This window comes from Uloborus diversus, chromosome 1, assembly GCF_026930045.1.
Source record: "Uloborus diversus isolate 005 chromosome 1, Udiv.v.3.1, whole genome shotgun sequence".
NCBI lineage: Eukaryota > Metazoa > Arthropoda > Arachnida > Araneae > Uloboridae > Uloborus > Uloborus diversus.
The window spans coordinates 201,637,971-201,665,098 of NC_072731.1; the positions used below are offsets into that span (position 1 = coordinate 201,637,971).

Here is a 27,128-nt window from a genome sequence, read left to right on the forward strand (position 1 = left end):
AGTTCTCTCAAAATTCTCCTAAGAAAACTTTTAAAATATTTAAAGTAAAAGTCTGCAAATTAATAAGGGTCGATTGGGGATAAAAGGAAACATAGGGTAGATGGAAACAAACTCTATTGCCATACTTGTGGTATTTTTTTGAAACTAAACTGTTGGTGAATGAAGGCTAAGAAACATAAAGAAGTGATTCTGGGGGTTCTGTATGTTTCCAAACAATTAGAGCAGCAGAAATAGGCCAAAAAACACCTTGGGGTCAAACAAATTGCAACAGAAATTATTCTTGCGGTAAATGGTAGGTAATACACTCCTAATAAACATACTAAAATATACATTCATCTAAAATACGCATGTTGACACAAATGCGTTTTTTGGTCGCCATCTTGAAAATTTGTGAAAAAAATTAAAAAAAAAAAAATCATGTGTGGTACCAAATGAATGGAAATTTCATGCTGAAAAAGAATGAAATATAGGATACAAAAAGTGAAGTGAAGATGCTAAAATCATACCTCTAAATTGTAGTAATAAAATTAGTTCTTTTTTTTTTTTTTGCCGCCATTTTGAAAAATCATGATTTTTTTTAAAAATTGTGTATGATATCAAATGAAAGGAAATATCAGGCTGAAAAAGAATATAAAATGGGATATTTAAAGTAAAGAGGACAGAATAACAATTTACATCCGTACTGAAGCGCGAAATGAGGGGGGGTTTTTTTTGGTCGCCATCTTGAAAAATCATGGAAAATTTTCAAAAATAAAAAACATCATGTGTGGTATCAACTGAAAAGAAATTTCATGCTCAAAGAGACAATGATTTTGATTTAGACTGATGAAAGGAGATAATGAAACAGCAGCTGAAACACTGAGTTCCTTGTTGTGTTAAAAACATTATTCAATAATCGCAACGGTTTAAGAACTGTGGATAACTTTGCATCTGAGTACATTTTTCAAAAGGGTTGAATAAGTACATTTTTTTAAAAAAAATAAGTAGGAAGAAAAATCAAAAGAATGAATTTAAAGGAGTTTTACAAAAGCAAATGATTACATCATCAAAATGAAATCTTATTCTTCATCCAAATTCAAAATGTTTCCTGTGTTTGTGCAGTTTTTATAAATTACCGAGTATGAAAGTTTAACGACAGATATAATAAAGATATCTAAGACAGATATATTTTGTAGTTACATGGTTCTTCTCGTGTATTGTGGCAAGTACATATAATTATATTTAAGAGTTGATCTAGTGCTGGACTCAAGCCTGGATATTGGCTGAAATTCTCAATCTACCAACTGCCATTCCCTAAGTATGCAATCAGGAGATCGTAATTTAAGGTTTTTCCAAATACAGCCATGCAAATTTACTCGATATAGATGATATTTTGATGCATTTTGCGTTGAGGGCAAACGAGCTATGTCAAATTATTTTTTAGCTGAAGCTATTTTCTAAGGTATTGCTTTTAGCGAAGCGCGTTTAAGTGGTCTATGTCGATGTTACCTCCATATAGTGACACAATAATCATACAACCGATTCCAACCAAATATTCCTTAAGTAACATTTTTCGATGATCCAAAATTGCATGCTCAACAATCTTAAGAATTAAACCTTAAGAATAAAAGATGCTCGTGATAATAGATATTATTATTCTGTTACATCATTAGTTGGGTAATATGGATGCCGATGTTGGATTCAGTTTTAATTAATATAATAGCTGAAATTTTACTACTGTATATTCCTTATGGCATTTTAGGAAACAATAATAAGGCTTTCCCACCAATAGATTTCTGAATTGCTTGAATGTCACAAACTTTATCAGATTGTATGGCAAACTGTATTAAAATATTCATCTGGTGAGTCCCTACAGTGATAGTAACAATAGACCCTTGGGGTGATGCATTAAAGTATTCTTAGGGAAAATGATATAATAAAAGGATTAAAATGTCTGCATCATTCGCATCTACTGTCTCATGTTTTTCCTGGGCAATTTTTACAGTTTCTTTCCCTATCACTGTGCCGTCGTAACCTTCCGCTTGAATCACAGAATGACCTCCTCTTTGACAAAACTTTGTTCACAGAATTGGAAAGAAAATTGTTTTTGGAAATAATTACAGGTGAATTTTTATCAAATACTACTTCAACTAACGACTGCTTTATGCGCAACATGTGCTCCATGTCTTTTATATTTGGTTTCTTATACTCATTGAATACCATGGTCATATTTTCCACATCTTTTGCCTTCATATGCTTCGCGCTGACTTGAAGATGGCGGCCAAAAAATCCCCCAAATTTTTTTTCTGTAGCACGGGTGTATATTTTTACTATGTTCACTTCACTTTAAATATCTCAAACTACTATACTCCTTTCCAGCTTGAAATTTCCTTTCATTTGATACCACACATGATTTTTTTTATTTTTAAATTTTTTTTCATGACTTTTTAAGATGGCGGATAAAAACATCATTTTTTGCGATAGTACGGGTCAATATTAATAGTATGTTCACGAATCTATTAATATCTCATATTTTATTCCTTTTTAGATAAAAATTTTCTATCATTTGGTCCCACAAATGATTTTTTTTAATGAAATTTTTTTTTAAAATTTTTTTAAAATGGTGGCCGAAAAACATATTTGTCCCAACAATACGGATGTATATTTTTAGTATGTTCATTAGGAGCATGTTACCCACCATTTAACACAAGAATAATTTCTGTTGCATTTTGTTTGACCCCTAAAGCTATTTCTACTGGACAAAATTGTTTAGGCATCATCAATGCTTGAAGATGATTCTGTTTCAAAGTTTAGTGATCTCGCATTTTCCTCTCCAGCAAGTTTACAGATGCAAACAAACTGGTTTCAACTAGTTTTACTTGTCATATGGAAGGTTACCAAAAACACTGATTTATGAATTTTACCTTCCCAGCTATTTTTGATACGGAATTTAGGTGTCTACATTTACCCCATAAATGCTGTACTCTGGGGAAGATGGAAACAACTAAGTTTTCATTCTTGCAATTAGGGATTGCAGTACTGGTATACCAAATACCAGTATTTCGAGCAATTTCGCAATTTCGTTATACCGGTATTTGTTGAGGAAAATACTGGTAGTTTTGGTATTAGCTGAAAACAATAAATAGTTTTAATTCAAGAGTTTTCAATTTATCTCATTAAATATCTACTTATATTTTAAATGTACATTTATTTTCCCATGATACAGAGCTGAAATCAATTTATTGATGTAAAAATGTAGCTTCAAAAGCATGAACTAATAGAATATTATTAAACAAAAGTATTTTGTGCAACATGTATTTATTTTTTTCCTTTTCTCTGATCTCTTTTGAATGCTCCCCCCCCCCTGTCCTATGAACAATTTATTCAAACCATCAATTGAAGGAATGCTTTATGATTTTTTTTCTTAAATATTTGTCTCAATTGTACTAAATGTTGACAAAAACTGTTTCTTGTTAGCATTACAAATGGCAATTTTTTGGCACCAGCATTGGTTTGTTGTGTCGTCTCACTATTTGGCTTCACACTTGGTAAGATAATATTTAGATTTCAAACATTGCCCTGAAAATTTACATAGAGGAAAAGCATAAATATGTTCCACATATTCAAAGATATTTTCAGATATTTACATAATTATAATTGCAAAGAATTTTGAAAAGAAAGCTAAAACGAATAAGAAAAACCAACAAGATCAAATTTAGTCAAGTTTATCGTAAATTTCTAACCAAAGCGCTAATAAAAAGTGAAAACAAACCCCCTCCTGTTCTAGAGAAAATGATGTTAATATTGGAAATGTATCGTCTCTCAGGAAAGAAATTTCAACTAGCTTTAAATTAAAAAAATTATAGAAATACACACAATACGAAAAAAAAAAACACATACTCACACAAAAGGGTTTATCTAAAAATGACATGCAATAGACCAAATTTTTTTGAAGATAAAATACTTTTAGGCAATTAAATTAGAGGAGGAGTATCACGCATTCTTAACAGCACCACCGACCTGCGTAAATTCAGAAAGAATAGTTTCAACTGTAATTTGAAAATTGAGCACTAAAATAAGTTCCAGGCTTAGAGACAATTCAATAGATGAATTATGTTTTTTACTGCCATTGATTTTTTTATGACATTTGTTCCTTCATTTTATATTTGTTCACAATACATTTTCATAATAATACAATATTATACACAATTATGAAATATGGCAACAAAACAATATGTTTTCAAGTAATTTTTGAGAAATTTAAAATATTGGTATTCCGGTATCACGTTTTAAAAATACCGAATACCAGTATTGAATTTTTGGTCCGGTATTGCAATCCCTACTTCCAATTATTTGGAAGATTAAATTTTGCTGCAATGTACACTTTTGTGTGCTTTTTACAAAAACTTGGGGCACAATTTAAATCTTTTGTATGATTTCAGATTATAATTGGTGCACTCAGCGGGTTGCATGTGACCTATGGGCCACAGCTTAAGTAATGTTGGTGTAGAACTTGGTCTTTCAAATAAATTCTTAAAAGACTTACATTGTTAAAAGAAATCAGTGTTTTTTTTTTATACACATTATTGACTAAAAATTTTCTAGCGCTAAAACAGAAGCAGTCAATTTGTAAACTTCTGCTTAAAATAAAAGGTTTTTTTTTATATGATTCAAAATTTGCTCAAATGTTTCCTTTATTTGCTGTCTTAACTTCAGAGATTAAATGTAATTGGAAATATGCAAGAAAAGGAATAATAAGCATTTACACTCCAATACATTAATAATAATAAAAAAAAACTATTTTTACAATCATTTTCATTACTGAATAATGCAGAAAATTAATATAAATGAAAGTTTGTTTGTGTTTTTTTTAATTTTACAGTAATTGATGGTTTTAATCAAGAGAGTACAATGGAACACAAATTCATAATTAAATGAAACAATTTCATAAGAACACAACACAAAATAACAACACAATTTTCAATTAGTGCATACTTTTGTCACAAAGTACTTATTCTGGTGATAAAGCTTCACTTTTGTTTAGCACAAGAGGATAAATGCTCACTAAAACCAAAAACTGAACTCTGAAACAAATTTTCTGATTGTTTTGAACTTGCACCATATTGCATTTTTTCTTCACTTCATGCAATTGCCGAATGTAATAATTTAATCATGAATATCTTTGAATAACACTAGACAGGAAAATGAATATTAACTAAAATCTATTGAAAAGCATCCAAATCTTTTATTTGCCAGTGAAAGAATCAAAGTCAACTTCAGAAATTAAAACAAATATGTACCTTTTCAATAAGTAACTGTTTTGCAACATCGTGACACCTTTGTAGCTGCTCTTTACCCTTTTCTACTAGTTTCTGTTGGGCGCCTAGCTGCCTTTTTAATTCTTCATTAGCCTGAAAATTTACAAATTGCAATGAAGAAGCCATACAAATAATACAAGCATAAAACAATATTTATAATATATACTAAAAATGGCTGAATTAAAATAATTTTAACAATATAAACAAAATAAGAGCAAAATTAAAATAAATTCAACTATGAATTACTACATCCTTAAAGGATTAATACTAACTGTTTTCAAAAGCATTTTTTTAATAGCTTCTAATATGAACGGAGATGCATTTAACAAACTACTGAAACATAAGATTAAAACATACTCTTTGGAGTTCCTCTATTCTGTTGTCTCGCATTTCCAGGTCCAAAGCAGACTTGCTCTCAAGCTCTTTGATTTTGTTAATAGTTAGATCTGTCTGCACTGACCTGTAGACTGCATGTGAAGGACAGAGGGGTGGAGCCATCAAGCTCGAGTAATCTAGACCAGCACCAAGGGGAGTATTGGAGGGCGAGTTTATGTTCTGTGGTACAGGAGCATACTGCAAGAAATAAAATGCATGCATTCAAATATCAGGAAAGAAAAGGTTCATCGTAGATGAAAGAAGTAATTAATCAAGTTTAAATCAATATCAAACACAGAATTTGCTTGAGAATGATGCAGAAACAAGTACACTAACATCACAGAAGCAGTGAGAACAAGAGGCAGTAAACCAATTTGCATAATTTAATGCAGAGCAACTTTTTATTTGTAGCATGAGTAAAAAATGGTCCAAAAAAGGCCCTTTTCAGTTCTACCCTCTTATTCATTTATGTAAAACATAATTACTGTGAAGTTTGAACACATAATTTTAACTTTTGGAGGTAGCTCAACATCCTCAAAGTGAGGTTCCATTTCTTTTTTTTTTTAATCGCATACAATAAATGCAAAAAGAAAGAAAGCTCAGGGTAGGAAAGCAATAGACAGGGTTCATACTCAATTTCAGAAATAAAATGAAGGAGTTTTTGAAGGAGTGAAATGAGATTTTGAAGAAGTACTAATGGGCTGTCCTTAAATGATGTCACACCTTTTTTTTTTGAACATGTTTGACCCCCTCCACCTTTGTCACAAAGTGTCACTCTATCTTACTCCTCTTGTCACGTCATATTTTTGAAAACATATTGTTATAATAACTGCGTGATGTTACTTTTTGTCACCCTCTCTCTTCCCCTTGTCACAATTTCATGAACCCGTCTCCCCCTCAAGGCATGACATCACTTGTGGATGACTCATTTTACAATATCATAACTGCGATTTGCTAAACAATTGTTTTTTTAACACAATCACTTAATATTGTACATCTGTTTATGTATTTTTAAATATTTAAATAATAATTAAACAAACTGGCTTTTGGCGCTGAGAGTGGCGTGGCGGGAAAAGCAATAATCATTTAACTTGAAATAATAGCCAATCACCATTTGAGCATGGTTTACTTCATTTATGAAATGTCTTCGTCATCTAATAATATTTTCACCTGCAACTTTTATAATTTCTATAATCAATTTGTAAATCACATCTTTGTGAGGAAAAAAATACGAAATTACTACATTAAAATCGCCCTTATGACGAAGATAAGTTGTCAATTGAAATATTTCAAGTTACTGTCATAGAGGAAGAATATAACGATATACAGTGGTGGTAAAAAAAAAAAATTGCATCACCGGCGGAAAGGAGAGGAATATCATCCCGACTGCATTCAACACAGTCAAGCATCCCGTATCCCAGATGATTAGAGGATGTATTTCTGATCAAGGAGTTGGTGGGCTTCACTTTGTGCAAGGAACAGTAAACACTCAGGTGTATATTGGCATTTTGGAGGAGAAATTGCTTCCTACTATCCAGGATCACTTTACTTCAGTCCCAATTGTCATTTTCCAGGATGATTCTGCTCCGTGCCATAGGGAAAAACTGGTAAGTAACAACTTAAAAACTTTCATCCTGCCATTAGACTTAAATTGACAAGGGGTTAAGTAATTTCTTTTTCTCTAACCTCACTAGGTTCAGAAATGGAAAAATGAGCATGGGGTCAGCAGTCTGCCTTGGCCCAGAAACAGCCCTGATCTACGTAAACAATTATCAGATTTCTGCTGTTAAATGTTTATTTCATAAGTTTTGCAGAATGTCACATGCATTCATCGTTAGTCGGTGGATCAAAACTTCGCACATAATCGCATTGTTGTGAAAATGCGAGGGTGATGCAATTTTTTTTACCAGCTCTGTAGTCTCGAACTAAGAAAGAAGGAGTTTTGAAGGAGTTCAAACCAAAATGACGGAGTTTGAAGGGCCCTTAAAAAAAATTTCCTAAATGAAGGAGTATTGGAGGAGTTTTGAAGGAGCGTACGAACCCTGAATAGAATTTTATTTCATTTAAATCTCTAGCATTTTGTAAGTTGAAAACAATCAATGGATGAATGTAAAAGTTATCAAGATAAATTTTTAACTCTTAATGAAAACTCTAAATGGAATAGTTCATTTGAAATATCATAGATGCCAAAAATTATAATAAAGATAGTAGTAACAAGAATAAATGTAATACAATCAATCTTAATAATTCTCTTGTTTCTTTACTGTAGCTAAATAACTTGAGAGAAATAGCATGGAAAAATGTTTATACATTGTTTTATAAAAAATATTTTTCAGTACATGGGGGAGGGGGGGGGGGAGAAAAAAGGTACTTGTAAAAGTAAAAAATTGCACTTATGCAATTTGTAGAGGAACTATATAGCAGTGTAAACTAAAGAAATTTCAGTGGCTTGTTCATGCACATATAACAGAAATTTAAAAATAGGGTGAAAGAAACAATCGTTTTTAAAAAATATTTTTTAATTATACTTTGATTCTTACCATGTAACTTTGAGGCGTAGGAGACTTAGAACCGGCGTATCGACTAGGGCTATGTCCCTGTGTTAGAAAAATTATTAAGCATTAAAAAAGATCAATTGAATAAACATATGGCAGAATTAATTGAAAGCTTTATTTCAAATCAAGCTTTGTAACACTTAAAAATACTTAAAAAATAATTCGTACCTTAAAATATTCATTAATTTTTTTTGCATTTTCTCTTGCTGTTTTAGTAGCTACAAGAAAAACTTAGCTTTAAAACATACATTGAAACTCACAGACATTTTTAAAAACTGATTCCAACTCAATACAAATTCAAGCAATCACATTAATGAATTGAATTAGTAGCGCAATAACGATCATTTAGGCAATTGTAATGATATTTATGGGTCATTCTTTAAAAAGTGTAACTTTTCTGTCACACACCTTTTACAGAAAAAATTTTAAGGAACAACTCATTTAACAATGCTTTTTAATTTCATCAAAAATATATCTATTTAAACCTGCCAACAATTTTTCAATAATAATATTTATTTTAGTACATTTTTGGTTCACAACATGTGAATTCTCACCTCTGTGGCATGTCACACACCTTGTGTGACTGTTTATGTTGCTTAATAACTTATTTAATTAAAAGTGTGTACTTATTTATTTATTATTCCTTTTACAAGTATCTTAAATACTAATTGTTTAAGTATATTTAATTTTTTGATATTGTGTTTTAGTTCGTTTTAGTAGGACAAGGAGTCATGTCACGCAATAAATTCTCACCTTCGTTACCTAAACATAAAAGGCTATTAGTCATTAACACGTGGCAGTAATGACATCAAATTTTGTTTTCCATGATACAAGGGAGCCAATTTGTTTATTTTCAGCCATAGTTAAAGTTGTGAGATTTTTGTCAAAAAACAAAAAGATAGATTTTGCTTTAAAAACTTAGTATGGTTATTCTGACTTCTCACCTCCGTGAATTTGAATTTCAGGATGTAAATTAATGTAAAAAAAGAAAAGAATGTGTTTTTATACGCTTAACATGTGTAGATTGTAGCAACGAAGAAAAAAAATTACCTGAAAAATGTATCTATTAGGCCTATATTAACGGGAAATTCCTTGCCTCCTTGAATCTCACTTTCGTGACAGACCTTATCAATGTCGTTATTTATAAAGTGAAAATAAATGATGGAGGGGAAATACATCAATAATACGCGTTCAAAAGTGAAAAATATTTGTGTTCAAAAGTTACGTTTTCTAGAGAATGACCCTTATAAAAATACAAAAATTCATCTAGTTAAGTTAAACAGTAATACTGCCCATGCTGATTTTCTAATTTTGAAAACAAGTATGATGCTGATATTTATTTTTCTATTAATTGTTATTGTTTTTATTTATTTTTTTGTGTCATTAATGCTTTCTGTCAAAAAAGGGAAGGAAGAAGAGTGATCTTTAATCAACAAAACCATTCGGCCGTCATTTTATGACATTAGTTCAGTCAGCATTGAAATTAACATTGATGTCACAACAATAAAATTAATAAAACAAAAAACGTTTGGAATTGCAGATTGCAATTAAAATGAGAAAAGTGCAACTAGCATATACTAGACCCTATACAGACTCTACATTCAAAATTTCAGCCTTCTACGGCGTACAGTTTTTGACTAATGGGAGACATGCATATGACATGGGAAAATTTGTTATGGTTAACCTGGAGGTTATCAAAATTGATATTTCAGTTGTCTACATATTCATAAGTACATTTGCATGGATGGACACCACGCTGAAAAACCAAGTCAGTATTCATTTGAGAGTGAGTAAAATGTAAATTTTGGCTGAAATTTGAGTAAGAATTTTTTTTGTAACTACAATACATAATTTTACTTTCTAAACTTAAGTGAAAAAGGGGCAAATACTTCAAATTTGAGACCAAATAATGATTAAGCTACAGTAAACTACTTTAAAGAATTCTTATCAGGTAATCAGACAGTCGTTGGCTAAAAGTTAAGAGATATTTTTTAAGAATGATAAAAAAAATGTTTAATAAAAAAAAAGTACTGAATTAAAAGTTATACATACCATCATCTTTTCTTTTCCTTTTTCGTTCTGTACCAGAGGTATTCCTATGTTGATGTTTTTCAGGTGTCTAAGAAAAAGGTATTTTAATTTCAAAATATGAAGCAATACTTTGCTGAAACAAGACAGAGAGAAAAACATATACCCGATTGTACTGCGGGGTTAAGGGACATAATATTTTTCAGCCACGTTACAATACAACCTTGTTGTGGTAAAACTTTATGCTTACCAAACATAAATAACAAAAGAAAAAACCACAGTATAGTACTAATAGACAGAACTATATATCAAGGTAAACCTTACTAAAACTGCATCATACATTATTGTATGTAGTATATTTTAAATTTTATTGCCTTTACATAAAAATGCACCAGCAGAAAATAAGTAATTATGGCCAAAATATGATTTGAATTCAATTCATACCACATTGCTCATCATGCCAATGCTAAAAGGGTTCCATTGCAGACAGATCTTAGAGCAAGAAGATAGCCAGCAGAAAAGATCTAAAATATTCAGGCTAGACTTATCATCCATGTCAAGCCAGTTCGTTAGATGTTGGATAGAAGAACAGCTATCTGTAAGGATCTATATCGCTCACTCCTTTCAACAACGTCATACCTCAAAAAATGTGATATTTTAGGAGAGCGATTTTAAAAATAAAAAGTAAGATATCATGTAGTAAAACTATATTTAAAGCCACAGATTGAACTTTTTCTTATGCATAAGGTCTTTTTCAAGAAAATCTGGTGTTTCTTCTGTTTCACGAAGAAGAAGTGTAAAAAGTGTAAGTTTTAAAAAGTTGCGTTTTATTTATGACTTTCTTGCACTAAATTTCAGATATTATTTGAAGTACACTGCAAAATATGTCATTATTGATGCTAACTGTTCTCATTTCAATACGGACATAAATGCAAATAGTGTGTTCTTGATAGGAATACTGTTTTTGGAATAATTAATACCGTCTTTAACTAAACCACACAGATGTTTCATGTCGAATGGATCAACACAGCCCAATATGTGACATTCTTAAAAAGAACATTCTGAAAATTGTTGAAAATGCAAATACAACACTTTTGCTCTCTAACGCGGAAATATTAAGTTATGGAAATCTAAGTCTTGCAGAGTTATGCTATTTATTCATGGCAGTTCAAAAAAAAGGCACAACTCAAAATTGCTAATTTTTGATATTTGATGTTTTTGGAAAGAGCAAGCAATATGTCTAAAGATATTACACTATCCATACTGTCTATAAAAGACAGTTTTCTCTTGATAGCAATGAGTTCAAATTGGAATATGGATGCGTAATTTACATTTCTGAACTGAATCTTAATGCTATTCTCTGAAAGCTTAATGCACACTTCCCTTCCACTGGTGTTGGACTCACTTTTACCAAACAATTTATTGGCAAGAGATGTTATCCATCACGATTCAGAAACCTTTCTTTTAGCACTTACATCCCTTTGCTTCCATCAATTCAAATTAATGACAACAAACCTTGAATAGCTATGATCAATGCACATCAAAAGAAATGTCTTAAGGGAGGCTTTGATACAACTGCTGGAGGGTACTCACATCTAGCTCCTTGTCACTGGGCTGAGATCCATAACTGGCTGCACTAAGATTTGAATCCGGATTGTGGTTGATGTTACTGTTGCTACTGGTCCCCGAGGAAGCATGGTTGATTCCTAATGAAGAAGTTTGAGCTGGAAGAGGCAAATTTCCTGGAAGTGTCATCATGGGAGAGTTTTGTTGCACTATCTGTTGCTGTAACTGCAACTGCTGTGCATGAATGTTGAAATTGACTAGACTCTGAAAAACATAAAATGACATACTTAAAAAAAACATCATCAAAAATGCATTACTTTCTTTGCAAAAGAAGTCTGTATATGAAGAACATGAATGGAAAATCAAGAAGCAAATTGACCCATAAGCAGAGAATGTTTCAGATTGTAGATTTTTGCTTCATTACAGATTAAAAAAAACACTTGAATTTTGGAATGGAGTTGAAGCATATCTGTTGTAATGACACAGCTTCTCTTTTAAAACAAAATAACATAAATATTCTTTTTTTAACAGTTAATTTTGAATTTCACAAAAAGCAGTATTTTTTTTTACTAGTTTCATGAAATTATCTTCAAAAATTTCATGAATATGTATGAAATTTATTAGGTAGCACCAATGTTTTATTTCAAAGGTTTTTGATTGCAATATTCTCCAAGCACGTTTCTTACAAAAAGAATAAGAATTTAAAGGCAGTAGTAAAAAATAATGGTTAAAAATAGTGAACTAATAGATTGAATATTATATTAAATCAAGTAAATGCAAATCTATACAGCAAGTGAAATGCAGACAGTATCAAATTGGCTGAATATAAATGTCACGTTTTTCCCCACAACATCAACTCAGTGGCGGATCCAGTCGATTGTTTTGGGAGGGGCCATCCGAAATTTTTGAACAAACTCCCCAGGGCTGAATTTAGCTCCATGCCGCCCCTAGGCAAATTTGAAATCTGCCATCCCCCCCCCCCCTAAAAGAAGCAAAATATCCTTGACTCAAAAAAAAAAAAAAAAAAACGTAAAAAGTGTTCCCCAGATTCAAACTGTCAAACTTATGAAGAAATGATGGCATTTCACATTCTGAGACGCCCCGATGAAATGATCACAGAGATCTCCCAAAAAATTTTTTATTCGGCAAATTTTGCTGACGATTCTTAAATACCGAGAATGAAAAACATTTGACTTTCATAAGATGTGTGAAAGTAATCATTATTAAATTACAAGAAAAAATTGTCTCTGCGGAAAATGAAAGAATGCTAATATTATACTTTCAAGAATAACAATTTAATTCAAGAAACGTGTATAGCAATAATTAATTATATATATAATAGCAAATATATACAATTAATTATATATAATAGCAAATTTTCCGCCCCTGAAAAGCTTGCCGCCCTAGGCAGCTGCCTACTCTGTCTATTGGGAAATTTGACCCTATAACTCCCCAGAAATTTTATTAAAATGAAGTTTTAAAAACTCAATTTTCAGGGTATTGAGACATTAGGTGAGGGGGGGGGGGATTTAGGAATCTCCCTCAAAAATGTTTCAAAATTTAAATTTCCGAATAATTTTTGAAAATTAGGAAACTAAAAACATATTTTGTCTATTTTTGATGATGTACGGAGAAAGGTCAGGTTTCGGGCGCTAGCCCCAAAATACTTTTTGAAAATAAAGCTTAGAAAAAAAATATTCTGTCATTATACATTGAGAAGTTAGAAGAGGAGGGGTGCTCTTCTAGCTCTTCAGCTGTCCAGCCTAAAAATACACCTTTTGGTAATGTTTGCTTACATTTAAGAAGGTGTGGAGGTGCTTAGAATCCTTCCTTCCTGGAAATATTTTGCCTTTGAGTCTCTAAAAATTCGATTTTTAACTATATTTATACATATTTTAGAAAGGGATGGAAGATTCGTGAGCTTTTTCAAAAAACCTCCTTTTAAAGCTATCATCACGATATAAACTAGGGAGGGAGGGGGTCCTATCAAAACTCGTTTGTAATTGAAGTCCCAAAAAAATTCATTTAAGTTGCTTTTAAGCAAGTTAAGTGATAAGGGCTGGATAAGCTAATTTCCGTCCACATTTTTCCCAAATAAAAGACTTAAAATGCATTTTTTTGCTACATTTCAAGGCATTTGTGAAAGGGCATGGGAAAGTTTCGAAATGAAAGCCATAAAAACGAAAATTTAGGCTCTCTTTGGTCTTGTGAACAATAGGTATACTCTGAGAACCGCAGTATTTAGAGATCGTCCAAGTGTCTGGAGTTGGAATCAAGAAATGATGTAAAGATGGAGAAAAATTTCGGAAATAAAAGTTTTGTTTTGAGGATAGGGATATAAGTTATCTCCCAATTAAGACCTATACTTCTTTTTCAGTAAAATACATGTGTTAAATTTTGTTATCTTCTCAAAATATTTTTTTCTCTTTTTTTCCTTAAAAAAATTCCTACAATCACAAGGCTTTGGGAGGAGCCATGGCCCCCCTCTAGATCCGCCCCTGCATCAACTCACAACCAACCCTAGTATTGTTGTAGTCATACTTTCCTACTTTTTACGCACACACTAAATTTTGGAAGATTTATAACTTGAATTACTTCCAAAACATATTCATGTATAGCTGTATGTTTGGATCAAGCTCTGTAAAATAATGGTTACAACAACATAACACAACTGTACAACAACCTAAAATCGAGAGATACAACGATACAGTGAAACCTGTGTAAGTAGACCACTTGCGGTGCAATTCTTTAGTGGTCAACTTAAACAGGTGGTCAACTTACAGAGGTTGAAATACATGATGTAGATCTAATTCTGTGCCTGAAAATAGCAGTCAACTTAGACAGGTGGTCAACTTTACAGGTTTTACTGTACTTGGTCTCGCCGAATACTTTAATATTCAGCAAAGGATTAGAAAAACCAATTTAGTTATTTGATGATGCATAGCAAACACACTTTTCCCTCCAGAATTCAGGAAAGAAATAAATGATCTATTGATGCAGAAGTATTGCTAAATAAAAACCAAATTAGCCATTTACTGTATCAATTTGCCTTTGCTTTTGGAATGACTTATTTTATTTTTTATTTCTTTTTAATTGATAACTATACTTTATGTAGATAAATTTAGGATGCTAAATGTAAATGAATCTAAATTTCACAAAAGATGCAAAATGGACAGAAATATGCTATTTTAAATTGACATGAAACAAAAATACAAAAGTTACAGTTAAAGGTCTTTTACTGAATGTTCAGCATTCAGCCAAATATTTGGTTAGACATTTTTCAGAACATTTGATATTTGGCAAATATGGTATTCTGAGCAACCCTAGTAAGATCAATATAGATTCTTTTGTCTCTTTCTCCTTCAGCATAAAGGAAAATCATAGTAATTTCTATAATTTTATCAAAAAATACTTTTCAGATTGAAAAAAAAAAATCTAGCACAGCCCTGTAATAAAAGTATTTCAACATGGAAAGGAAATCAAACAATTACTCATAAATGAGGGAAAAGCTATTGTTCAAAAATTTGTCAAATTAATATATACAAATCAGAACATATAATGAGATACTAACTCGATTATTCCCAATGAATCTCGCTTCTAAGAGTTCTTGCTTTCTGGGATCCAATGTATGGATATTATCCATCGCTTTAGCTTCCCACCTGGAAATAATAATTTTTTTACTTTTCTCATCCAAAATATGCGTGAACATCATGAGTTGCAATTCATATATATTGATACATGGTGGTGAATAATGATAACTTGAGAAATAGCTTGTCATAATTGGCAAGATACACAGGTATTATGCTACACAAACAAACATTATAGTATCAACATGTATTTATTATTACTATTTTTTTTGTTACAGGCAGTGGTCAAGTAGGAGGGAGGGGAGAGTGTGTGAGACACGGGTGAGCATAGAAAAAATATTTCAGGCAAGGCCGGATTTAGGGGAGGGCAGGCGGGGCAACTGCCCCGGGGCCTCCACAATGAAGGGGCCCCCACAATAAAATTTTTACAAAATATCATAACTTTAACGGGTCCAAAATATCGGATAGATACGTACATATCAAAATATTTAGATATATATCAAAGTATCGAATATTTTCGAAAATATGATGATCGTTTTGAACCCTGATTAGGGGGCCTCCACACTTCCAAATCCGGCCCTGATTTCAGGGCGCACCTCCTTCTAAATCTGCCCATCAGGCAGATCATTTCAAGTTTTTCCAGGGGGAAGGTCAATGTCTACATACTTAATGTATATTCATGGAAAAACAACAAAAAACACGCTCACATAGATCCAAATACTTTAGTTTCTCAAAGCCGGGGGAAGGGGGCGGGCAGTTGTGCCCTCCCAACTTCCCTTGATGAACGGCCGGCTAAAATTTTGGATGCAACTTTTCTTCAAAATGGTTTTCCAATGAAATAATGTTGGTTCTTTTTGCAGAATGAGAAAATGAGACAGTCTAGTATCCAAAGCATTGCTAGATAATGTTGACATTTTAGGATGTCACATTTTCTTTGCAGCTTTTCTAATTTAATGGCACTCTTAGAAAAAACGTTCACCTATTAAATTTATATTTTGAAACATCTATCCTTGTTCTATGCGACCACTCAAATGACGGTCCTGTTTTCCATGATGTGAGACCAGACACTTCATTTCCCTTCAATCCTAATAATGTCATTATTTAAAGTCAATCAAGTTATACTCCATATTATAAAATGAGTGCCAATTCCTCAACAATTTCATGTGTGCATAGCTATCTAAAATACATAACATTGGAATCCAATCATCATTATATGCATACACTAAACAGCTTGATACCGCATCCAGAGTCTGCAGTTTCCCCCTTATTTGGAATCATCTCTCTAGAATAGTCATGACAGAGCTGGAGGCAGTAAACCTCTTATGGAAGCTGAAATTTTGCTCAGCCAGATTCGCCCCTTTTCCTAAAAAATGTTTATGGGGGTAATTATTTTTTTTTTAAATGATGCCTAATGTCTTTCATCTGATGTATGTCTGTATGCATGGTCATATTTTATCATTCAGTAAAATTCATAGTTCTATTTGATTAAATTCTAATTTCCCCCTCCCAAAAATTTAAGTTTAGTGTGCTTCTGTCACACACTGGTACCACTGGAGGGCTCTACAAAATTGGTACAGCTCTGTATTATAATGTAAAGAAAAATGCTGCTGCATAGAGGCGTGGACCAAGGGCGCTCATATGGGGGCTCAAGCTCCCCGCCCCCTTCACAGAATTTAGAACTTCCTTGCTTTTAGAACTTTTTCCTTAGCAAAAATGTAAAAACATTTCTTCTCCAGTCGTTAATGAATAAGTTATTAAAAATGTCAAATTTTAATAACTCTAATCTGCATTGAAATCAGTTTCCATGGGGAAAATATCCTGCTAAACCATGGGGAAAATATCTGAGCCCCCATCTTACAATTTTGCATAGGGGCGCCCTTGGCGTGGACAGAACTATAAGGCCAATCATTAATTATGTAAGGGTCCCAAGGGAGATTAGAAAAAGTTCTACATATCCCTTACTTTGGGGGAGGGGAGTCAAACCCATTCTTACGTAATATTTTCCAAGCTGATTTTTTACATTAGAAATCGTAAGGTCAAGTGGTTTGGCAGGGTTCATATTTCATTTGTGTCTGGAAGGTAAAAAACATATTAAAGTGAGCTGTTTTTTGCTTGTTTTACAAAGAATGAATCGTGTAAAATATTATAAAAGAACCACACTATGTATGGCATGTTTTATTTTTAATTAACATGGCATCATGTATTATATTTGAAAAATGAAAATCTTTGATTTACGTCACACTGGTAGTTTTAGTGTCACTGATCCTTTTTTAACAGCATTTTCGAATATTAAGTAAGAATAGGGGGGAGGGTTTGAAAAATCTTATGTACCCTTACATAGGGGTGGGGAGGGGGGGGGGCAAAAAATTGCCAAAATCATCCTTACGTAATTAATGAATGGCCTTTAAGCATATACCAGACAGCTTGTTATGACATGCAGACTGCAGTTTCACTCTTTTCCGGGATGCAGCGGCACTGTCAGGAAAAATTTCAAAGGGAGATACTGTTAAACTTTGGGGGGGGGGGGGGGAGAGATATTTGTTTTAGCTATTTTTGAGGGTCAAAAATGGAAGAATTTTTAGTTTAAAGGGGGGTATATCCTCAAATCTATCCCCTCCTCCCCTAAGAAAAAATCTCTGGATATGCTACTGGTTCTAAAAACAGCAAAACTATTTTCTGAGTGGCATAACAAGTTAGTTGATAAACTGCTTATGCACTCAGCTATGGGGTGAAAACTTATGGCAGGGATGCCACAAAGGTGGCACAGAATATGGCTTTGTTTCTTTTTTGCGTAGAGGGGGTGGGGGGACATCTTGTTTTTGGTGTCCTCCACAGTAATTGAAGGTGGTGGGCTGGAGGGGGGTCTGTGGGGAGACACCCCTGCTAATAGCTTATTCAATTGCTAATAGAGGCAAATATTTTATAACTAGGGGAGTGAAAATTGCTTCCCCTGTTTAATTGTTAGCCATTTTTGGCTCAGATCACATGCTCATTAGAAGTAGGCTTGCCACACATCCCGGTGTAACGGCTGGTTTACTTCATGTCCCGGAAAAAGGTAAATTTGATTACAGATGACCAAAAAAGTCTAAAAATAATTAACTGGGAAGAATTATTTAAAATAATAACCTTGTCATTTCTATACATCAGAGCTAGACTGACGCAAGTCCAAAAATTACGATTTTCTGTTTATTATTGCATGTATGTTGAACCCTAACCCACATTGAGCCATGTAAATGTAATTCTAAAGAAAAAATCTTAGTCTGCAATTATTTACCAGTGTTAAAACAGTGTGCGTCCTATTCTTTGCATGCGTCAGACAAATGTTTTTTTATATATCTACTGTAAAGTAGTGTTTATGTGACTTACATTAGTATGGCTCTGAGGTACAGATTTGTATTAGCCTGTGAAGATTTTTACAACAAGATCAAAAACAAAAAAAGACTTTCTAAAAAAGTCCATGCCAATGTGAAGAGCATGCAAATATTGTTCCATTTTAAAATTTTTCATTTAAAGTTTTTCTTCTAATTAAAGTAACTTAAAAAATATTAACATGTAGGAAATAAAATGTTTAAATGTATCTGTGTGTGTTTGTGTCATGTATTATTTGTTACCCCAGGTTTAGGCTCATAATTAGTAACCCATTTACCCTCTAAAACTAAAACACTCAAAAAACCAACCAGAGGTGTGTACCCTTTTGAATACCCGCTACGCTGACGGGGGGGGGGGGGGGGGGAGTGTTGAACATTTCAGAAATCTGGCAAGCCTAATTAGAAGTTGTAAATTATTCAGTCATTGGAATTGAAAGTTATTAGAATGTTTCACTAAGTCAGATTGGTATTTAAAGTCACATATGAATAACAAAAAATTGTAATTTAATCTGAATTACTACTAAAAATTTTGTTTTTAATGTGACGTAGATTACTACCTTATTTCAATTTTTCATGGCTTCATTTTTATTTCCTAATTTATTTTTGAGAACATTCAACACTGAATGCCCATTATCTTTTTTATGCCATTGAACAATTAGCATTAATATTTGTCAATTTAATTCTCTCGATGAGATTTTAAATATTCCCTTGTCAATCATCATTTGGTGTGATTTAATGTTATTTTTTCAGTTTTGATGTAGTGAAATATTTATACTTAACATGGAAAACATTAGTGATAAGTATTTAACTTATTTATTTGCAAAAAATTTGAAAGTAGTTTGTTCAATTAAAAAATAAATAAAAATCACTTTTCCCATCAAAGAGCAGCATATATTTTGAAATCTTCTTCAGATATTCATTTTAAAAGAAATCACTATTTTTAATACTAATTTTAAAATGTACTATATCAGAGGAATTTAATGTTGTGAAAATAGCAAAATTTTTCTTCAAACATTGATTTAAAAGAATTTTAACTCAAAATCAATTTTTAAAAACTTTAAATTTAACCATGTACTGTTTCAGAAGAATTCTGAAAATTATAGTTCATTTTATAGAAGTAATATATTCATAGTTAATTTGTTGTCAGAAAAACATAAAATCATCAATATTTAACTTAAGATTTGGTGAGTAAATGATAGTTTATGCAATATGTATTACAAAATGCACAATTGGGACACATTTTAACTTGCTTGACACGAAAAATATGTCACATGAAAAAATGTTAACAAAGAAGAGAATTTCAGTTTTCGGTTGTTCTCTGCATTTTAATGTGTGTCAAGGAATCATTTAAATGTTCTATGAATTGTTTTGTTAGTTAAAAACTATATGATAGGTATGCATAAATGTTTGAAAAAATTATGTATGCACTGCGCCAACTGCCATATGTGTACATAAAAAAATAGTAATTAAAAAAACAAAACCCAAATGTTTGTTTTCCCCATTTGAAAGCTTCAGATGCCAATTATAGTGCGATCATAAGAAAAGAAGAAACATTTTTGTAAAAAACATTTTTTTAAAAAATAATGTAATGAAATAAAAATGAGGTGTGTTTGAATAAAAAATCTATAAATCTACTTCTTATTAATCACTAATATTAGCAAGTGACTTTCGCGGAAGTAGATTTATAGATATTGTTGTGTCTAAGTGTTCATGCACATTTTTATTTTGAACTTTTTAACAACAGAGCACTTACTTGTGTTGTTGCAACTTAACATATTTTTACACTCGCATCACTCGCTCCAAAATAAATAGTATATGCGACAAACTTCATTATGACGGAGCAACAATAACAAGCGCATTTCAGGAGAGGTAAAAAAAAAACGTCTTACACAGAACGTGTGGTTAGAAATACTCTACCACTCATCCCCCCCAGAGAAGAAAAAGAAATTAGGAAGGTCCTATGGCCACGTATGAAAAGCAAGATGGAAGCAAGCCTCCGCCAGATAGTTTTAAAAATCCGTGACGGAACATTGCCACCAAATCGCATGATCTCCAAGTTATCCGCAGAATACTACAAGCTACCATCTTGGCTTCCAATCCAACACACAACCACTCGGCTACTACTGAGACAGCACATCAGCAGGGTTGTGGAGGTAGGGCTGGAGGGCGGCACTGGTCGGGAGGAGAGGAACAGACGGAGAAGCGAACGAAGGAATAATAAATAAATAATAATAATAAATTTCACACAAGCTTAGAATCGCGGCAAATTTTGTCGGAGTTCACTTTTTACCTCAGCATCATCCGGCTCTGTATCCGGCCTCAGGGACCGGGTCATTTTTTTCGGGCAATAATCTCAGCAATACATTTATTGCGGCCCTCCGAAACGCCATCGCAATTCCGACGAAAGACGCAAAAATTCTACCACCATCACAAGCAACAACGGGCGACATACTACGTATACCTTAGTTGCAGAGAGAGATAGAACGAGAGACAGAATACAGCAGAGAGAGCGCGAGGGGGGGGGGCAGTGCAGGAAAGGATAGGGAAGGGAAATTCGCTATTCCAATCCCTCGGCGAGTGGTCAAAGCTAGCGCGTGGTTGCACAGCGCGCACCGATTTGAGCGAGAGAACGTACTGAACGGAGAGACAGACGGAAGAAGGAAAGGGGGGTGGAGACAGCGAAACGAGTAGGAGGGATAGAGAGATAGTGAACGTTTGACGATGGAAAGGGGGGGGGGGGAACAAGAGGATCGGTAGCTAGGCTAGCTTAGGAAATGCTAGTCGAGATCACAGAAGAGGCGAAAAGCTTCCAAACATATACAACTGAGGCAGCTGCACTGCGTCTGAGGGTGTTACAGCACCCACGTGAAGGAGGGACTTCACTACTATACAATACATACTTATAATTTACTAAGTCGGTTTTGAATTTTCATATTACGACATCTATTTCTCGAAATTCCGCCGTGTCGAGGTTGAGGTAATCACACACTGAAGGACGAATTCCAGCAAAAAAAATCAATAACTGAAACTCTGAGGAACTCGGAGAGTAACATTTAAGATCTTTGTTCTAATTTGTCAATAAAAGCTGATAAGAATCCAAGAGCACCCGCAGAACAGTTTTGTACTGTTTGGGGGAAATTTTTATTTTTGACACATTATTGTCAAAAAAAGAAAAAAGATGCGTTTCTTCTTTTTCCAATAGGGAATCGGTTTCATCATTTTTCTGAGCACCATAATTTTGATAGGAAAAATACAGTGAAGAATTTAGGGAAAGGGAGGAGGAGTAGCAACCCTTGTGAGCACTTTATGTGGGTAGTGATAAGCGTAATTAATATGTTATGCCCAAACTTCGTGCTAAAGGATGGATAATATTACCCTTCGGATGCATTTTCAGCTGGTGGATATGTAGTTTTAAAAGATGAAACTATGTTCACTGATTTAAAAAAAAAAAAAAAATCATTTTGTTCTCAAGCTCCAAAATTATTTTTAAAAAAATGAATCAACTTTGGGGTACACAGTTCAGGGGTGCCTACCTCCTTCCCCAACGAAGAACAATGGCGCACCCCCTATGATCGAGATCCTCCCAAAAATGAGCCCCCGACCCCCCTAAAAATTTCAATGGCACAGTCAACACCAAGACGTCCCTTGATGGACAATCTTGCATGTAGTACAAGCAGATGGAAAAAGTAAATAACAAAATAATTACATCAGAAACTTTGAAATTGATTGCGGATTTGAAATAGTACTACAGTAACATCATAATTCACTATGATGTTTCATCATTGATAGTTTTTATTTGTTCACTTTTTAGTCATTAGTTTCGTTTAAATTTCAATATACTTTTTTTCATTTATGAAATAGTATTTAAAGAGACTTATTTCAAGAATTATTACATCAATAATTTTTAAAAATAATATTCGAATTCGCTTTTCACCGCTTTCTTTCATTATGACCGATGTCTATCAGTTTAAAGAGCTAATGATTGCTGGTAATAAAATAATATTCAAAATATTGTTCGATAGAAAATAACACCAAGAAAATTTTCGAACTTCAATCGTTGGAAATCGGGACTTTCCAATTTCGGTGTTTATATCAGTATTTTGTCAATTTATTTGCAGTTATCACACACGTTATTAAATTGATTGTCAAAGCAAATTAAATTTTAACGCTAGGCCAACAGTATAAATTCCACAAGGCAAGCACATTACTTTTGTCTTTTTAGGCTCATCAGAACAAACGAATTCGAATCGAACGCATATTTCCGACGTTAATTCCATTGAACAATATCGCGGAAAATGATAAGCGAACACAAAGTAGAACTTTCGCCACAGTGCAAAAACCTTCTCCCTCCTCCCTCTACTCTCCACATCATCGCCTAAGAGTCGGCAACCCTGCAGTATCTATCTTTCAGGCTGCGGCATGAGTAAATTAAGCAAAGCACAGGGGTCCACAAAAGTGAATTCAAGGAGAGTCCTATAGGGATGCAGCCTAGTCAGAAAGTGTTCCCCATTTTTTTTTCTTTTCTTTACTACGTTTTATTTCGGCGGAACGTTAGCAGAGCAGGTATCCATCTGGTGCGGGGGGAAAATGACGCTGTTCGTTAGAAACGTTTGAGAACGTTGTAGGGAATTCTACGTAAACAATTATTAAAAATACAGCAACCATTAGAAAATTCAAGAATTTAAAGCGGGAGTAAAACACAAAAGGACATTTCATGTAATGCCTTCGTTCGCAATTTCATAGAAGTGTGGAGATTTTTTTTTCTTTTTGAAGAAAAAAGAAAAGTAAGTTTTCCGTTCAAGCACTTGGTGTTGCACAGAAAGTACTTGTACAGAAAATAATTTGTTGCAAGCAACTAAAAAGTATTTAATTTGAAAAAAGTATTTATTTGAAGGTACGTACAACAAATATACAGGGGTGCCCACCTAAGGGGGGTCATGGCACAGACTGCGTCATTGAAATTTTTTGAGGGGTATTTTTCTCATTTTGGGAGGTCTTCGTGATATTTAGGGGGGCCGGCACCCCTGAGATTTATGAAAATTATTATTTCTTCTAAAAGTTCTTGAAAAGCAGATTTATACAGATAATATAAGTCGAATTTAGGGAGCAGTTTTGAAAAGTAACTTTCTAATTTCAAGCACATGCATAAGTCTTACATCACATTCACATTTTTCAAATAATTTAAAGAATAAAACATTGCTAATGATCGTTGGGGCTAATCTAACCTGGCAGTATTATGAAGGCTACGCAGATCTTAATCACAACATTACGATGCTGCCAAGTTAGGTTTGCCTCGTAACTATAGCTTATTGTCAAATAACAAATTAATCGCGTAAAAGTTTTGTTTGTACATTTTTATCTCAATCAGTAAAAGAAATATGAAAATTTGAATTAAATTGTAAAATTACTGTAGAATATATTTCATACCTTTTGAATATGATTTTGAAGTTTTAATTTCATTTTTTTAAAATTTATTTTAATTAATAAATTGATTTAACTTTAATTTATTTAATTTCTTTTTTTTTCAACTCTATTTATGTATTTAATACTAATATTATTACTTTTCTTTTTGAAAATCGGACAGAAAAATACAGCAGTAAGTGAATGAAATCTAGGTTCAGAAGTAATTTCTTAACTTAAATGTATTTTTGGCATTTCACAAGTAGCATAACAATAAGAGCCTGCATAATTATTTTCGAAACGGATTCTTAACTTCAAATAGGGTTTAAAATGTTGGGTACAATATGCGACCTCATATCGTTTCAATACCTTAAGAAATCAAACTTTAACTAATGGTATTTTTTCCTGAAATCGATACGAGAATAAAGTAACTATCATAAATAAACTCAGAAATTCCTGATACAAAAAAAATTCGCTTTGTTAAATTAAATTTAAAAAAAAAGTAATGTCTGCGAGGTTAAAAATAAAAAAAGTGAGGCGATAAAAAAAATGATAACAAAATAAAATCGATGAATAAGGAAAAAGTGAAACAAAATAAAATGGGGCATATATATTTTACTTCATTCGTCGACATACGAGAAGATTGAACGAAGGGCAAAGATCGAAACAGCGCATGCCCGTTCAGATGCGGCTTTCGAAGTTCTCTTCGTTCGTGAGAGAAATACGTACAGCTTATCGGTTAGGTGCGTCAGGCTATTTATAAGAGCAGAAAGTAGGGGGGGGGGACCCAGTTCAACACATTTTCTAGCTACTTCCTTTTTTTGCATTGAGCACTTGATACGTCTGTTTTCGATAATATGTTGTGTTAAATGGTCGTTTTTAAAAACTTTGATGTTCTCTTTCTATTCAAGTACTGTTGAAATTTGAGATTCGATTATTTAACTTTCTCCTAAGTTACATCATAGAAGCCAGGAAAAAGTTAAATGCTTTTGTCACAGTTAAAGTGTTTAACATCAGTTGAAAACAATGCGTGTTCTTTCAATATTACAAAAGTATTTACTTTAAATCAGAGAACAAATGCGTGTGAAACCGGGATTACCATTCTTAGTAAATAGGACAAACGTTAAAAAGAATAAACTGAAGAACTGTGTTGGAAACTTTTGAATTTTATGACCTTTTTAAAGATTTGTGTTTAATTTCTTTTACACTTAATTTTCCTTCGAAAAATAACTGATTTTGTGCATAAGATCCCCCCCCTTTAAATAAAACAAATACCCTTTTAAAAAACCGACACATATTTAAGAGAAAGTTGCTCTCTAAAAGAAATTTAAACAAGCTCTTTACTTATGGCAAAGAAAACTTTTTGTCATGCTGTGAATTCATTAAAATGTTAATTTCTAAGTATTTTCATACTTCGTTTATAACTTCATAATTTTACAGCTCAGATAGACCTCAGAGAGATATTCGTTACAACTTCAGTTCAGCAATGTATATTAATTTCGTTATATAACAGAAATCAGGTTATAGAAGTTTCTCAATTTGGGAAAAACAAATGATGGGAAAACAGGCCTTAAGTATTTTTTCTCTTTCACTGTTGCAACATTAAAAGAAAACTTTTATTGTTAAAATGTTAAACCTATGCTGCACGCATTTTTACAAATTATTGAGGGAAAAAAAAAGCTTGATGTAATTAGAAATAACACCAGCAGTTGGATACCACATTAACAAAGGTCCACATTTAAGTAATTTTTACCTGCTTCACCAGTTTATCTCGTCCATTAAAATAACCTTGATGAGTTGTCAACAGACAAGAAAATTAAAGAAGGTGAATGACATATTATTTTTCTTTAAAAATATTTTTAGCTTATAAAATCTCAGCATGAGTTAGTAAAATAAAAGGTAGTTGCAGCAGCAACTGATGAAAACTTAACCTTCTAGAATAGAATGTGCCCCAAATTTTACTTTTACTAACCGCAAGCCAAAATATTTATTTATTCTTTACTTGTGCATTATATTCCGCATAACAGGTTTTTCAATGCAAAAAAATGTGAGCTGTTGGGTCTAAGAACATCCGGCAAAAACGAAGGTAGTGAAACCTGTGTTAGTTGACCACTTGCGGTGCACTACTTTAGTGGTCAACTTAAACAGGTGGTCAAATTACAAAGGTTGATTTATATGATTAGGGCTAATTCCGTGCCTGAAAACAGCGGTCAACTTAGACAGGTGGTCAACTTACAAGAGTGATCAACTTCACAGGTTTTACTCCCCTTGTAAGAACAAACGAAGTGCCTGCAATATTTCAAATTTATGCCCCCCCCCCCTTTCCAATGTTGTAGTTTGAATTTTTACAGCTTTTCTGTCTGAAATTAGATTTAACGTACATATTGAAGCAAAATATAAGATTTTTGCCAGCATTTTCAGCGAAAATAAATGTTGGAAATTCGGAGAAAAACGGACTTTCTTTGATTAGATGGCGGTAAGATGCATTACAAAATCGGTATTTGGATTCTCATTCTAAAAAGAATTTCGAAGATATTTATAATCTGCTAACAAAGGTCACGAGGAAACAACTCAATAATATCGCGATTTTGTTCAGAGGCACTTTTTTATATCTTATTTGTACTAAATCTGATAAGTCAAAATACCAAATGACAAATCGACTAAGTACTCAAAGAGAGATAAGATTTCATTAGCAAAATTTTGAACGAGAGCGATGGAAAATTCAGACTTATAAGGCGGGCTCCTCCCGAGAAATTAACAGATTTAAGCATTCGACAACCTTCAGGAATGAGATTACGAAGTGGAAAAAATATAAAAAAAGACTCCGCCATACAGCGGTAGAAATAAACACACACGCCATCCGCAGTGTTATTACCGCTACGCAAAAGCAGAGAGCATACGGTGAAAAGAATGGAGTAAATTTCTTTTAATACTTTTCTTGTTGGTGTTCTT

At 32.9% G+C, this 27,128-nt stretch overlaps 1 protein-coding gene across 1 annotated transcript in view; it reads right to left on the reverse strand.

The window, feature by feature from the left end:
• LOC129234131 (serine/threonine-protein kinase tousled-like 2) overlaps positions 1-21,209 on the reverse strand; it is a 50,803-nt gene extending 29,594 nt beyond the window's left edge. The window contains exons 1-8 of the mRNA XM_054868025.1: positions 21,067-21,209; positions 15,393-15,480; positions 11,849-12,085; positions 10,280-10,346; positions 8,396-8,445; positions 8,213-8,269; positions 5,655-5,870; positions 5,280-5,390 (exon numbers count right to left, since the gene is read on the reverse strand). Of these exons, the coding sequence (XP_054724000.1) occupies positions 5,280-5,390; positions 5,655-5,870; positions 8,213-8,269; positions 8,396-8,445; positions 10,280-10,346; positions 11,849-12,085; positions 15,393-15,480; positions 21,067-21,077 (837 nt within the window). The 5' untranslated portion in view covers positions 21,078-21,209. The remainder of the gene's footprint in view (positions 1-5,279; positions 5,391-5,654; positions 5,871-8,212; positions 8,270-8,395; positions 8,446-10,279; positions 10,347-11,848; positions 12,086-15,392; positions 15,481-21,066) is intronic.
• Between the last annotated feature and the right edge of the window lie 5,919 nt (positions 21,210-27,128).